Here is a 14,935-nt window from a genome sequence, read left to right on the forward strand (position 1 = left end):
AAGCTACAAGCTACATGATCACTATAGGACAAGCTGTTGAACACTAGATAACATTTTATTTATAAGATAGTTTGTGTTAAGATGTTTTTTTTCGCGACCGTGCCTGGGCACGTTTTTCATTAAGAAGAGGTTAGAAAAAAAGTTTTACAAAGGAACCAGTATCCGGAGATGGACACCGGTCCTAAGATTCACAGTTTCATACGACTCTATTACCCTGTCCGAATCTCGCGACCGGTTGGGGCTACTAGCGGAGAAAAGAGACTTTCTAACTGCCTATAACCTGCCTGAGACCATACTGTGATCTCATCATAGACACGAGGAACGACTTCCTGAAGCGTTCGCACCATCATAGACACGAGGAACGACCGGTTGTGTTAAGATGTTCATTTTCAAAAAAATAATGCACGTAGACTCTGCACCATTTTTATGTTGATATAAAACTCGATACATAAGCGGGTAACTCATCTTGAGTTTTGACCCTTGAGATTCTGGTTTCTTCTAATTTTCTTTAGCTAGGTTGAGAAGTTATCTCTCCTACAATCTCTGTTTCTATCACCGTGTGAACCTAATAGTGTGTATGGACTTCTAAAACCGGAATAGCTGTGGAATTCCAAAACCGGATAGCTCTAGTGCGCGTAGCAGCTTCACCCTCGTCGACGGTGACGGCCGTCGGCACCCCGTCGGCACGGAGACGTGGTGGCAGCGGAGACGCAGCCCTGTGCCGATGTGGCGCTCGGGGAGCAGGGCACGGCGGCCGACCCCAGGATTTGCTGGAAAGATCCGTAGCGACGCGTGCCTCCGGCCTCCCCAAACCGATAGCTCTGGGGGTCCTCGTTCTCGCTAGAGCTGGTGCTGTTCCTGTGGGCACGTGTGGCCAAGCCCACCCTGCAAACGCTCCGGTCGGTCGATGAACCTCTGTTCCGGGTTTAACTCACTTTTCTTTTAAGTTGCCTATGGTGCCATTAAAGGCTGTGTTTGGACGGAGGTGTAAATTTTTTCAGGAAATTTTTTTGACGCATTGACTACTAATTAGAAATATTAAATGATGTATAATTACAAAACAAACCCCACAACTATGGTACTCTAGCCGTTGCTGTAGTTAATGAGGTCTTTTACCGCAATTAGGGGATGATTAGATGTGTTTACTGTAGCATCACTGTAGTCAATCATGGTGTAACTTGGCTCATTAAATTCGTCTCAAAAAATTACACCTGTTCATAAAAAAGATTTTACAAATAAATTTCGTTTAGCACTTCATGCATGCATTCGTTTTTTTGTGTAAAATTTTACAAAATACGGTGAAAGAGGAGGTTGTTCGCAATGGGAATGAAGCTGTTCTCAAGTGATGCAAAGGCGCTGTGATAATTTTTAAACTATTCGCGTGCATTTTAATTTCAAGTTATTTGCATGAACAACAAATCACCATAGTCAACTAAACAGCATTATGTTTGAAGTTTTCTTTCTGTGCCCTCTGAAATTTTCGTTTGATGAGAGATTTAAGTCAACTTGGGATTCTGAATATGTGTAGAATGGAGGGCAAGGTATGAGGATGCCAAATTCTTTTATAAGATGGATACACAAAAGAAATTTTCTGAATTCTAGTGGCATTCTTTTTCATGTAAGTATACTGTCCTGAATTCTTATACTATTACTTTTAGTGAAAAGTCCGGTTTACACCCTTCAACTATCGCAAAAGTCCGATTTTCAATCTTCAACTACGAAACCGGACAACATAGGTCATCCAACTGTTAAAACCAGGCAAATTTGGCCCCAGGCGTGGTTTTCAAGGTGGTTTTCCATTTTGTGAGAATTAAAAATATTCAATTTTACACTAAAAATTTTATAAGTAATTCATTTTAAGTCAAAAAATTATGAAATGGGTATCAAAGGTTTTCTAAAAATGTAACCTATCTATTGTCACATGACTTGTGAGCTTTCAGATCTAATTTTTGTATGTTCATAATATTTGCTACTTGCAGTTATGCCTATTATTTTTAATAACTAAGATTCAAATGGAGCAATAATAGATAGGTTACATTTTTAGAAAAATTTTGGTACTAGTTTTATTTATTTTTATTTAAAGTGAATTAGTTTTGATTTTTTTAAAATCTAATTAGATTTATTTAATTTTTTTAGAAAATGTAAAACAACCTTCAAAACCACTCCAAGGGCCAAATTTGTCTGGTTTTGACAGTTGAATGGCCTATGTTGTCCGGTTTTGTAGTTGACAGTTGAAAATCAGACTTTTGCGATAGTTCGAGAGCGAAAATTGGAATTTTCCCTTATTTTTATAATGCTTGCCTTATATAATATTTACATCTCGTTGAATAGGAGAAACTTGGCACAATTGTCGATAAAATGACACGTGTTGAGAATATCGTTGCTGAATTGACCCGTATTCTTGGAATAAATGAGACAATGATCCCGATTATCAAAGATGCGGCTGCATTGGCTATGTCAGATCTCGCCACTTCTATTGTGACAGAATTTACTCCCTCCGTCCCAAAAAAGACCGTCGTTGTAGGGTTTAAATTTTGTCCCAAAAGACTGATGTTGTAGAAAAGTATCAATTTAATTTATTCGCTGTCACAAAAATTTCTCGAAGCAGACCACGGCTCAAAAAAAATGACCACAGAAAAAATCTCTCACGTCATCTCCCCCCTCCTGCTATATCCACACGAGCTCTCCCTTCCACCGATCCACAAGCTATATTGGTCTGTTTCGTTTTCCCCAATCCAACTCCATCCCCCTCCCTTCACGAGTTCTCCTGGTCTCCTCTTCCCCAATCCCACTCGATCCCCTCCAGGAATCCCTCTCGCTCCCTGCTGCCCCTCTCCCCTCTCCCTCAATCCTCCCCCCTCTCTCTCCCCCTGCTCTCCTTGGTGAGCGACCTACGCACGAGACCATGGGCGCGGCGGCGACAGGAGCAGCGGGATTTCCGCGACCCGTGCGTGGCCCGCGGGAGCCGCGGCGGCGGGCGCGAGGAACCGGCTACGGGCGGGCAGAAGCGGCGGCGGCCGGCCCTGGACAGCAAGCGCAGGGCAGCGGCAGCGGCCGGCTCGGGGAGTAACGGCGGCCGGCCGGGAGGAGCTGCGAGTCGCCGGCCTGAAGGTGGGAGGAGCCGCGAGTCGCGGCCGGCCGGGAGGAACACCGTCGATCTGTGCGGGCGAGCGCCTTATAGGACGGGGTCGCCTGCGCGTCAACACCGAAGGCATCGCGTATGTGGTCGACTCTGAGGATGAAGACTCTGACATGGAGGTCGAGGCGGATGGCGTGGGGGTGGTGCCGGCCGACGGACCTGGTGGCCAGGTTCTGTCCGTGGAGGGGCCTCCGGTGGTGGACGCAGATGAGGCTTCCGAGATGGATCTGGCCCCGGAGGTGGCTGCATGTCTGAAGAAGGTGCTCGCTAATATTGATCCCATCTACCATGGGGTCTTTGTCAGCATGTGCAAGGTTTTGGTCCCTATATTCTTCCGTCCCTAGTTCATATGTTGATGTATTATGTGTGCAGTGATAGTGCTTACGATGCATGCTTTTGTTGTGGGATGGTGAACTGCTGTCTAGATTATTAGGTACTAGTTGTGACAATGAACTGTTAGTTGTGTCATATGAAATGCGGGTTGGGACAGAGAAGTTTTTGAAATTATACCACCACCACCACATAACGTAGCAGCCACACACCATATATTACAGTAGTTACAAAATGCGATGACATTATATTACAGTAGTCCTAATGATGCGATGACATCCTCATATAGCTGGCGATCACAACTAAGACTTTTAGGTAGCATGTCTAGTGCATCTAGCCTATCTTTGTTGATGTGAGGAATCTTGTATCTGTTTCCTCCACCATCTTTCATCACTTCAATCATACACCCTTGTAGTGTTAGAAACACCCTGTTCAAAGCTGCTGGACCATAGTTATCAAACTCCTTCTGTACATTCTCAATAAGCTCATCTAAGTTCCTAGAGATCCGTTCATTGGTTAAGGATTGAAGAGACGTAAAGAATCCCAGGTCTAGGACATTCAAATCAGGAGAATTGGCTGGCTGGTTGACGAGTCGTATGTCAAGCCCTGTTTGTGCTACAGCAGCAGCAAATTCTTCATCGTCTACCGGGAGATGTGAAGGAGCATTATCTTGCTGAATCCAAATGGTTTTTCCAGCATATTCTCGTGGCCATCGTTCAACAATAGCTTTTAGAACTTTACCAATCATGTAAGACCTCATAGTACTTCGATCCACCTTAATCGGCTTAGTGATTTGGGTCCCCCTTCCTCTGTTGTGGCTTCTTCTTTTTGCTTGTTCCTAGAGTAAATAAAACCAAGTAAGGATCACAAATTTGTACCACAAACTGATGTTGAAACTAAACTAATTGTAAAATGTACCTTTCTAACAAATGGCCAGACTCCTAGCTTCCCATCAAAAATGCAATTACCTTCATCGTCATATATAGGTCTTGCAACTGCAGACAATAACATAACTTTAGCAACCGAATTCTTATTTTGCACTACCCTGTGTGGGTCATCCTCTTCTGGAAGCATATAGTACTTCTTATATTTTGATGTGATGTTGAACCACTTCTCGTCCATGTGGATGATGTTATACATTTCAATGAACTTTGGTTCGTTCGGCAATGTTTGGTGATCTAACATGGAAACACACCATCGCAGCCTCGCTTTTTTGTTTTCTTCCCTCAACAAAGGCTTCAGCGTGCTAGAGTGACGTCTTAGTAGCCCTTCCTTGAACCGCCTATGTAGAGTGCTCCTTTTCACACCAATGGCCTTTGCTAGAGATCGAATAGTGCTTCTCCTATGCAAGGGAACATTAAGAACCTCAGATAGGTCTACTTGCATCTTTTTGCGGCCACACTTCTTGGACTTCCATGATCTAACATCCACTGGCTGCCCTTGCGAACGGCATTGCTTTGCTCGCTGCCAAATGCGTTGCACTTGAGGCCTATTAACATGGAACATTTCAGCAACTATTGCTGTGCTTTTCCTTTTTAATCTTCCCTGGTCACTTTGATGAAGCAATGCTGCATAGATTTGTTGCCATTCATTGTTTGTCAAATTTCTATACGGATGTGTATTACTTTCATTTCCATGATGAGCATGTTCAACATCGGAGTCCTCCAATTCTTCGTCTGTAAAGGTTATGTTCACTGCATTAGCGTACACATCATGATGGATGACATGCATGAGTATGTTCACTGCATTAGCGTACACATCATGATGGCCTTTTTAAGGGCATTTATGTAATTTCACACCTACCTTGGTTTCTTCACCCGGTCACACAACTATGGTCTTTTTGGGACGGAGGGAGTACTTCACTTGCTGGAGTTATGGCGCGCCATTATGCTTTGAGAGACGGCATTCCTGAAGAGGTTGCTGGTTCTTTTTTTAATGTGGTAAATTTGGTACCAACTTGTCTGAGGATTTTTTCCCATTTTGTCTGAGTAAATAATCTTGAATTGACGTGAAAATCTCACTGGATGGATTCTCACACTCCATGTACATTAAAGCCGGGGATATTTGCTTCACTTCGGAGTACCGAACCCAATAGGCGCTCGAATGCCGTGCCAATCAATTTGACCTGCAATTGACAAGAAGAATAAATGTTAAATTCTGAGGCTATAAGCTAGCCAGCCGATATTGATGACGCCAGCAATCGGCTATCGTTAAGCCAGTCGGGGATGGGCAAACTACGCTTAAAGCAACGTAGCTCGCCGACACACTCAGATCCAGATCCAACCAGCCTGCGTGATCAGATCACAAGAAACTTCTGATCGAGATAGATCCAAACTGGAATAATTATGAGAAAAGCTTAAAACAAACCGAATTAAATGGATTAACCTAGCACGATCTAAGGAGATTTCAATAACTTGTGGTAAAAACATAAAGCAAACTAGATTAAACGGATTAAGCTAGTTAGACCTAAGCAAATACCGATAACTGATGATAAAAGCAATAATAAGCTAGATTAATGAATTAATTAACCTAACAGATGGATAACTTTTATCGATAAATTGGTGAACAAGTCAAATCCCGCCAGACGGATCTACCTTGCTCGATAACTTGAGTGCTATGGATAGAGGAAGAAGTGATGCGCCATCAACATGAGTCTATCTACGCAATTCGACTCGGAGCTTACTAGCAAATGATGAACGTACCTGCTCAGAAGAACTTGTAAAGAGAAAAAAACTACTGCAACTATGGTGAAATTGCCTGCGAGAAAAGTAGAAGAAATAAATGTAAAAGTTTTACTTGGATGTGGTTGATCAAAATTTGTAGATACCGGAGATCTGCTATAAATAGCGTAAACTCAGACTTGGTTGTCGATACGTCCAGATTACAACTTGTCTATCACGAAACAAACCTGCCTAATTCAAACGATACAAAATCTAAAAGATAACTTGCCAACACAATCTCATTGGCCCCTTCCTCGAGCTCCACCGGCTGCGACGTCCATTCTGGCCCAAGAGCCCAATATAATTCTCTCCCTTGTTATTCCTGTGTCGGCACATTCTCCATCGGCTATCTATTCATCAAATTGAAATATAAATTTATCTCTGAAATTCTTTCAGTCCAATTGGTTTTCTTTTTTACTCCGCGTGGACTCTGATTCCACACAGTCGAATCCTCGTGTCCCGTGCAGGAGAAGCAAAAACTCTTTTTTGCCCCAAGTTTTTCACCTTGGTGGCCTCATATTCGGAACACGACGGTTCACCTTGCGTCTTTTCACCTTTGATTATTCAATTATCCCTCAGGTCGAGACGCTTCCCCTTCCTTCAGTCGATTTAATTTACTTTCGGGTCCTCATAAATAACAGCCATTGGTGCGCACCAAGTTCCATTGGCTCTAGCTTCCTTCCTTGTTTCAGAAAAACCCTAGCCTCCATCCTCTCCTAACAATGGCAGGAAGTAAGCGCGCGGCCGAGGGTCCTTTTGATCAGCCATCGACTATTCGTCGCCGCCACGGTTAAAGGGTTCTGCCTCTCTTTGGACTTTGTTCTCCACCCTACAGATCTAATCATGTTCTCGTCTGCTGCAGCGACGATGAAGCCTCCAGCATGCCACGCCGATCCCCCTCTCTAGCACCGGCAAGCCCTTCCCATGGTGTCGACGAATGTCCGGAGGTCTGTTGGGAAGTTGCTCATGCAGGACAAGTGGCTGTAGAGAACGAGATGCATGCCACGCCCAACTCGTCGCAGCCGATGCCCAAGTTTCAGGTAAGATCCCATTAATGAAGAAAATCTTTCTTTTTTCCTTTGGCATGGCACCTATTTCCCAATTGATTCTCCTCCGTGCTCCTTTTCAGCCCTGGAAAGTCCAGGGTCTCCTTGACGCAGCTGCCACCACTACGGATGCGATGAACTATGTTACTCGGATATGGATACGGGTATCAGATACGATACATATCAGATATGTGGATACACATTTTCTCAAAAAACAACTATGCTTATCCTTATCTAATTCCGAGTCTCGAAGAGAAACCGGTGCTAAAAAATTAGTTAATCAGGATCGAGCACTGAAACCACACACCTGCGATGCATTGTGTTGTAGTGTGAGCCATGGAACCCGTAATCATTTACCATCCATCCTTATCTCTTCTCTTTTCTGTTTCAACCTTATCACTTCTTCCCTTCCTCCGCCAACCAGCTCCCCGCCCCACTCCCCCGCTACCTTTGGCCTGCGCGTCACATCCCGTCCACGCTTCACACCCCACCTCTGCCCCCACGCCTCGCCTCAAAACTACCGGCCTCTCATGTCACCCATCATTGAGGATGAGCAAGTGAAATAGTATTTACTATAAGATATCAGTAAACACTATTTCACACGTGGGAGGAGCGATTGGCTCGTACGCTACCTTTGACCCCAACGATCGTTGTCGCCCGTATGTAGTAAGTGTTTAGTCTTGCCCTGTGTTGTACCCCTTGCAGTAATGAAGTTGTGTGTGCTTGTTGTTTGCTATGTTTGTGTGCTTGTTGCTTGTGTGTTTATCGGCAGAAAGTAGATTCTGCCTTTTCAAAAATACGTTTTAAACAACTTAAACATCACTTAATCCCAATCTCACAAAAACTCTACCCAATTTACAGATGGCTTTCCGAAGCGTTATGAGGGCCTCCTGCATTCGGAACCCTCCGGTCGCTGATGTGGGAGTGCAGCCGAATGGACAGAACCCTCCTCAGAATGAACAAGAAGTGAGCCAGAAACCGAGAAGAAAATCAAGAAATGCCACTGCCACCAACTCCACCCCTCGGGGACCTGGCACAAATAATCCACAATCAAACCCTCATTCTAGAAACACTGGCCAATGCCCTTGTCAACAGACAGCCACGAGAACAAACCATGAATGACAAGCCTCCTCTCTCGGTCGGGGTGCTGCCACATGAAGGCAGAAGGTCAATTGCGAACGCGTCCGCTCCAGTCTAGAGAGCTTATCCCGCCAATTGACCGGCTGAGACGTGTGGGGCTAGGCACGGCCGGAGTTCGTAAGAGAGGTGAGAGATCTTAGCCTAAGATTTTCCTTGTGCTAGCTGAGCTGCTGCGGAAGCGGGTCACTGGGGACCTAGGGTCACTGGACCCGTCCATTAAAAACTCCTCTTTCCTTAACTCCAGTGCAACTAATAAAGGAACGACACGATGTTGAACTGATGACTTGGCATACAGTTTCTTAGCTTATCATGTGTCCGATCGTTTCAATGCTGAAACCAATAATCCGACCGTCACTGAGTTAGGAGACTCATTTCGGCTCGACAGCTGCTGATTAGAATGCTCGCTCGTATGATCCCTGTGAAAGCTGAGTAACACGCATGCTCGTATGTGCGGCCTTCCTTCCATCAGAATTTGCACAAAAGTCTGGGGGCAAATGGGCGATCCTTTAAAAAAGCAACATTTTTTCCCTACAACTCAATGATGTACTGTTGGAATGCTCTTGCCGTGAGATCTTCCATCTTTCCAAAAAGTTGCACAAAGTGCGTTCTTGCTCAAGGTAAGCCGGCCTGCCATCTTCGATTGGACGTTTGGATAAGGATTAGAAATGGGGCCCGGCAGAAGATTCATAGAATTATTAAGGGCCGTTGCTTTTAGCTGCCCACTTTTGGGCCTTAGCCCCTGGAGGTGTCATCTGACAGATGAAATCACTGCCGCCCTCCCTGTACAACAAATTGACAGGGTGAAAGCGAGAGGAGTAAGCCAAGTGTTACTTCCTCGATCACAAACCCTAATTTATCAACCTTTTTTTTTTCAGCGAAACGTTTTAATTTGTTCAAAGGGTGAACCAGAAAATTTCGACTTTTGGGAGATTCGATAAGGCAAATAGGCCGAAAAGTACGGCCTGAGATTAAAATGGGTCTAACTTTCGGCCTAAGAGGAAATGAATACAACGCGTTCACCTACCAGCTTTTGGGCCATTTTCTCGCTTCACTTTCATCTGCTCTTTGGTCCGTTTAGGATGCGAGGACCAAAAAATTTGGCTTAGTTGGGGTGTCCTATTCTAACTAGGCCCTGCAGATGATTGCATTCAATTTTGTTTTTTTTTCCTCTCGATGAAGCTTAGATAATTAGATGGAAGAGACAAGTGGTTTTCTTTTAGATAAACTATAAAACGTTCTTTACGTTTGAGTTTATTTTGGCAGAGAAGCGCACCACACCGCTTAAGATCCAAAATTTGCATAAGCATCTCCAAAAGTCTTTTTAAATTTCACCCTCTAAATTATTGTGTTGAAGAGCCTTCTACATAAAAATTGTTTTTTATATGTTTTTACTCTCCAGCAGTTTTTCTATATTTCTTATGTACACTCTAGAAAGCATTTTTGTTATCTATCTTTGGTTAGCAAGAAATGTGGAATGAAGGATGGCCACATTTGGATAACCGGTTAGAAGGTATTTTTCCATCAAAATCTTTAATTCTAACAATGAGAAAAGATATAGAGAGTCTCTTGTAGTTGCTATGCAAGTAAACGGTTCTTTAGGTCAAGTAATAATTGCATCACATACCGTTTTAATTCAAATTTGTTTTTCTAAATTAGTTACGTGACACATTAATTTCACTTTTTTTTCCCATCTCAGGTGGCTGTGGAGCTTGTTATTGTCTTGACTAGTTTTCCTAGAGGTTAGCCTGAGACCTCTCTGGACCTTGTTGCTTACCACTTTGAACTAATTGAAAATAGGTATTAACCCCCGGGGCAGGCAGTGGTTTAATTTGCTGACGCAGAAACTGGAATTCCAGCAATGGTTTTAACTTTCCGATGGATCTGAGGGGCAGGGAGAGTCAAGCGGTGCGAACCAGTACATGGAGCACCATGTGCACCGCGTTTTATGGACTATGGACTAGTGTCTATTTTCAAGAAAACATGGAGCTCCCCTTAAATCTCAAATCCGTAGAGTGCAAACCAAATTTGTGAACAAGTAGTACATAATGCATGTGACAAATATCTCACACAACGGCAAGAAAAAAAAAGGACAATTCTGTCCGCTAAGATCCGGAACTTCCAAGTTTAGAACCCAGCAAGACAAAAGAAAGAAAGAGGACAGTTCTGTCAGCTACCATCCGGAACTTCCATGTTTAGAACCCGGAACTCCATGTTTACCAGGTAAAACAGGCTGACCGACAAAATCCAGAATTTTTGGATTGCAAACCCGGAACCTCCGAGGTTGCCAGGCAGAACTAGCCAAAAAACAAGTCACCATAGCAAATCATTTCAACAGACTCATGCATCAAGTCTTAATTTAAAGCATTAAACAAAGTTCACCAGGCAATAGCACACATTACAAATTATTCTCAAGTCCACACGAGATAAAACGAATTTATTACACGCCATGTGGCATATCACACATGCATCCAGTCTTAGTTTATATTCGATGATTTCTAGTGACCCTAACTGCGAATCACTTGGCCTTGGGTTTCTCCTCGGCACTGGCAGCCTTGGTGGCCTCCTGGCTCGCTTGCGTCTGGGCAGGGGCAGGCACAGGCTGGATGCGTTCGTAGCGTTTCCTGGTCAGCGTCTCCCCTTTCAGAGCGGCGACGTATCTGTCATTCGTGTTCTCTTTCCTTTGCAGCTCACCAAGAAACTCTGCAAGTCTCTCCCTATTCACTTGCCCCATCATCTGCTTGCCAGGAGTTCGTTATCAGTGAAAAATGGGATCACAACTAAAAGCGCAATAAAACATGAGGAAAAAAACTGCACGCACAATAACACCAGGAACAAAAAAAAAAGGGAGGAAAGGAGCAAGCAATCAAGCTAGTAAATTTGAACGATTTTGGCAAGTAGTAAAGCAGTAATGTATTGCCATAAACACTCCCTGAGAAGCCAGAAGGCAACTGTCAAATACATCTCTGCTAGTGCCTTATATGGGCATCACCAGGTAAAATGTATTATATGCTCGTACTGCAGAGAGCATATGAAGAAAGGCAAGAAATAGTTTGTCACAGTCAGGTCATTGTACAGACAACTTCGTAACATTTGACAATGAGTGATGAGTACAAGCTGGAGGTGTTCAATAACTAGTTTTCAAATGGTATTATAGTGATTGATTCATGGACAGGCAACTATAAGCCACCGATTCACTATTACTAGCAAACAACAAGAATAGTAACTATTACTAGATGGTGAATTAGTACAACAGAGACAATATACAAAAATAAGAACAGAATGAATTGTCAGATGGATGACCAGCAGCGGAAGAAACAATCATTCAACAAAAATATAGTGGTAGGTGTATTAATTTACTCTCGGCAGAATACCAGTGTCTTCCTCCAGCAGCCACTAGTAGGGTAATGACTGCTTCCATAGTTCTAAAAGCAAGTTTCAAATAACATATAAACGAAGAAAATTAACTACCGAAACAACACAAAAATTATAAATTGGACTTTGTGGTTTTGCCACTTGATATATTGGGTTTTCAGTATTATTAGCCCTTTGTTCATAGAAGACCTGGTTATTGCGAATAAGTATTTTAACTACAGAGCACCAGCATGACTTCAATATGAGCATAACACTGCCTTTACCAAAATTACTAACACCCATAGCTATCAAATAACCATTTATCATCCTAGAACAGATAAGAATATCGCCTAGATTTCTAACAATAAAAGCTTTCGATTAACATTTGATTGTTATTCCTAACATCATTATCTAGTCCGTTCCCTTTCTATTTATACAACATCAAAGCCTTTCAGTTCCTTTCTATTCATAGTTTAACTATAATTGCATAACTGTTGCACTGTGATGCCAGTAACAGGTGTGTTATACCGCAACAAAGAATTGCATTTATAGACAGTCTGGAGAAATAAGGCAAGCTTATGGTGCTTTTGACAGATATTGACTGAACATGGGTAAGCATCATCAATTATGAAAACAAGAGCAAAAACATGGAGTACCAAAGCCAGCTGGTTTCCCACTAATAACCACCCATGCTTTGGCTGGTGGGTACAGCTATTATTGTCATGAGCTGTAAATGGAATGGATACAACCATTCCAACCAATACAACTAAGAGTTGGCAATTTACTTCTCACAGCTAAGGGTCTTGGTCTGGAAACCAGAACCAGCAAGTTAGATATAATCATGTGATCAATCTGGTCCAGATATCCTAATTTCATGGGTTCCTAGTATCTTCTGCGACGTGGGCGTCAAATCCTGATTTGTGCGAGAAAACAAAACATAAAAAGAAGCTAGCTACTCTATTTATCCATCAAAACGTTTTTAGAAACACAAGACCGAAACCCTAGTTCAGTTTCATCAATCGCACACACATGCTGCGGCTGCTTTCGAATTCTTGAATTTGAAGTGAAAAACTGATTAAACGCATAAACTGGATCGACCAATCCACTTAGATCCCCAATTAGTTATCTCAAATCACAGAACATAATTCCCAGCAGTAATAATCAATAATAGCATCGATAGGTTAGGGCGGGATGTGTGCGAGGGAACCGCGAGGACGCACCGTGGTCTCGGGTCGGGCGGTGGAGCGGAGGTGGGCCTCGAGCTGCTCATTGCGGGAGCTGGTGAGTTGCATCACGCCATAGCCAATCACACCAGGGACGACGCCGCACAATGCCGCGAAGGTGAAGAAGAAGGGCTTCGAGTCACGCGTCCGCCGCACCAGCCACCGCCACCCAGCGCTCTTCTCCCACAGGATCGACATCTCTCACCAGTCGCCGCTGCTGCCACCTTTCCACCGGATGCTCCTCTACGGCTCTCCGCCTGGAGGTTCCTTCCCTTCTCGCCGACTGTTCTAGGTAGTGTTTGGATTGTCGGTCGAAGTGGGTCGGGACGGTTCAACCAACTTTGATCCGCGTTGGGTTGTAATTGAATGTAGGTTGGGATAAATCTTCACCTGGATATAAGGAATGACAATGCAAAGTTCCAATGTTAATAGTATAACATGTAAAGAAAAAACTGTAGATAAAATATCTAGTTGCCAACAGTGGCTGGCCCAGGATTTAAGAGGTGGGTATTCAAAATTTCAAGTAGTAGTAACAAAAATTTTTTTGATAGCTCAAAGCATAAACTAGTAGCGCATAATTGGAGTACCCATAACACAAATTATTCATAATTTAAAATGGTTCAACATATATATAATAGATGTACTAAATGATCAATATATCAAAGTGAGAATACATGAAATAAATAGAGGAAAAATTGTAAAACAACAAATGAAATAGATACGCAGCATTGCAACAATCTTTTCTACATCTACAGAACCATCACCCACATACCTAGCAATCGATACGCAGCGCTGCTCCCTGATTGCCGGACCCGGACGCCTGCTCGGCTGGCCGCCCGCCGCCCGCAGCCCCGCGGCCCGCGCCCGCTTGCCTGCGCTGCGCTTGGTCGGCTTGCCGCCCGCCGAGCAGGGCAGCAGGGAGCAGGAGTTTGCTCCTGCGCCACTCGGCGGCTGTGCCCCGCGGCGGTGCGAGCGCGCGGCCCCTCCAATCTCCACGGCTCTGCCCCTCCGGCGTGCGCGCCCTGCGCCCCTACTCCTGCCGGCGTGCGCTGCGCCGCCGCTGCCGCTGGGATGGAATTGGCACTTAGGAATTGGGGATTGGGTGGGAGACCGACAGTAGGGAGCTGGGCAAGGGGACAGGTGGGCCTGGCCAAGGAGACAGGCGTGTGAGGTGGGCTGTGGCCCGGGGGGATCGTGGGCTATTCGGTGCGGAGCCGATGAAGGGAAATATGTGGGCTGTTTCATATTTTTGAGCCCATTTATGCTTTTTAGGTTTTTTATTTTTCTATATATACTTGTGAAATACCTACATATACAATTTTTTTTACCAAAAATAATGAGTATTCAACTGAATACCTTTGCTACATGCTGGGCCCGCCCCGGTTGCCAAGACAGAGTTGAATAGCCAGTCACTAGATTTTGATGAACATATTCATGTCCACTTACCTAATCCTATTGTTCATCATTGGGTTTCAACTAATCTCGCAATATGAACACATGCCACTTAAAGCACACCCATTACAACTTTTTTTAGCCTTAAACTACAACACAATACAGATAAATCATGGGTAAATGATACATAATAATGCCATAGTTACAGATTGAAGGAATAGCAGTGAATCACTCAACCTTCACAAGTCATCAGTTACAGGGGCGGGCCCAGGATTTGGAGTATGAGTATTCGAAATTTTGAAAGTCTTTTTTTTTTACAGCCTCAAGTATACACTCATAGTCATATCACATAATCCATTGCTACTCTTCCATAGAACATAGCAGCTCTTTCCAAAAAAGACCTCATCAAAAATTAGTGGTGGTGCACTACCATTCCCCTCAAAAAAATTGACACAAATTTACTATCAATTTATCACAAACATTTTGCTTGCTGCATTGCTATCAATTCATCACAAATTCACAACTATTCACCAATTGCAAGGATTTATTTACAAAACATGAAAAATTACTCACCTTGGTAATGCCCACGGTCTG

At 43.7% G+C, this 14,935-nt stretch overlaps 1 protein-coding gene and 1 long non-coding RNA gene across 4 annotated transcripts; one reads left to right on the top strand and one right to left on the bottom strand.

Moving 5' to 3' along the window:
- The first annotated feature begins 2,574 nt into the window (after nt 1–2,574).
- LOC120670001 lies at nt 2,575–10,246 on the top strand. 3 transcript variants are annotated; one of them, XR_005672993.1, is made up of 2 exons: nt 2,575–7,229; nt 10,072–10,246. It is a non-coding gene; the product is annotated as an uncharacterized LOC120670001 (long non-coding RNA). The 3 variants fall into 3 exon arrangements; XR_005672992.1 differs by lacking the exon at nt 10,072–10,246 and adding an exon at nt 8,097–8,655; XR_005672991.1 differs by having other exon boundaries at nt 2,583–7,229; nt 7,319–10,246.
- Nucleotides 10,247–10,691: 445 nt separating this feature from the next.
- LOC120670000 lies at nt 10,692–14,080 on the bottom strand. Its single transcript, XM_039949950.1, has 3 exons — nt 13,722–14,080; nt 12,947–13,339; nt 10,692–11,109 (listed from the first exon to the last, which is right to left on the bottom strand). The coding sequence occupies exons 2-3, from the start codon at nt 13,145–13,147 to the stop codon at nt 10,891–10,893; spliced, it is 420 nt and encodes a 139-aa protein (XP_039805884.1). The 5' UTR covers nt 13,148–13,339; nt 13,722–14,080; the 3' UTR covers nt 10,692–10,890.
- Between the last annotated feature and the right edge of the window lie 855 nt (nt 14,081–14,935).

Source organism: Panicum virgatum, chromosome 4N (assembly GCF_016808335.1).
Source record: "Panicum virgatum strain AP13 chromosome 4N, P.virgatum_v5, whole genome shotgun sequence".
NCBI lineage: Eukaryota > Viridiplantae > Streptophyta > Magnoliopsida > Poales > Poaceae > Panicum > Panicum virgatum.

What these genes read in the sequence shown, in the direction of transcription:
- LOC120670000 (XM_039949950.1), bottom strand. Translation starts at nt 13,147, where the DNA reads ATGTCGATCCTGTGGGAGAAGAGCGCTGGGTGGCGGTGGCTGGTGCGG. An exon ending in CCGCCCGACCCGAGACCACG is followed by an intron (nt 11,110 to 12,946) that starts GTGCGTCCTCGC and finishes CCTGGCAAGCAG; the next exon opens with ATGATGGGGCAAGTGAATAG.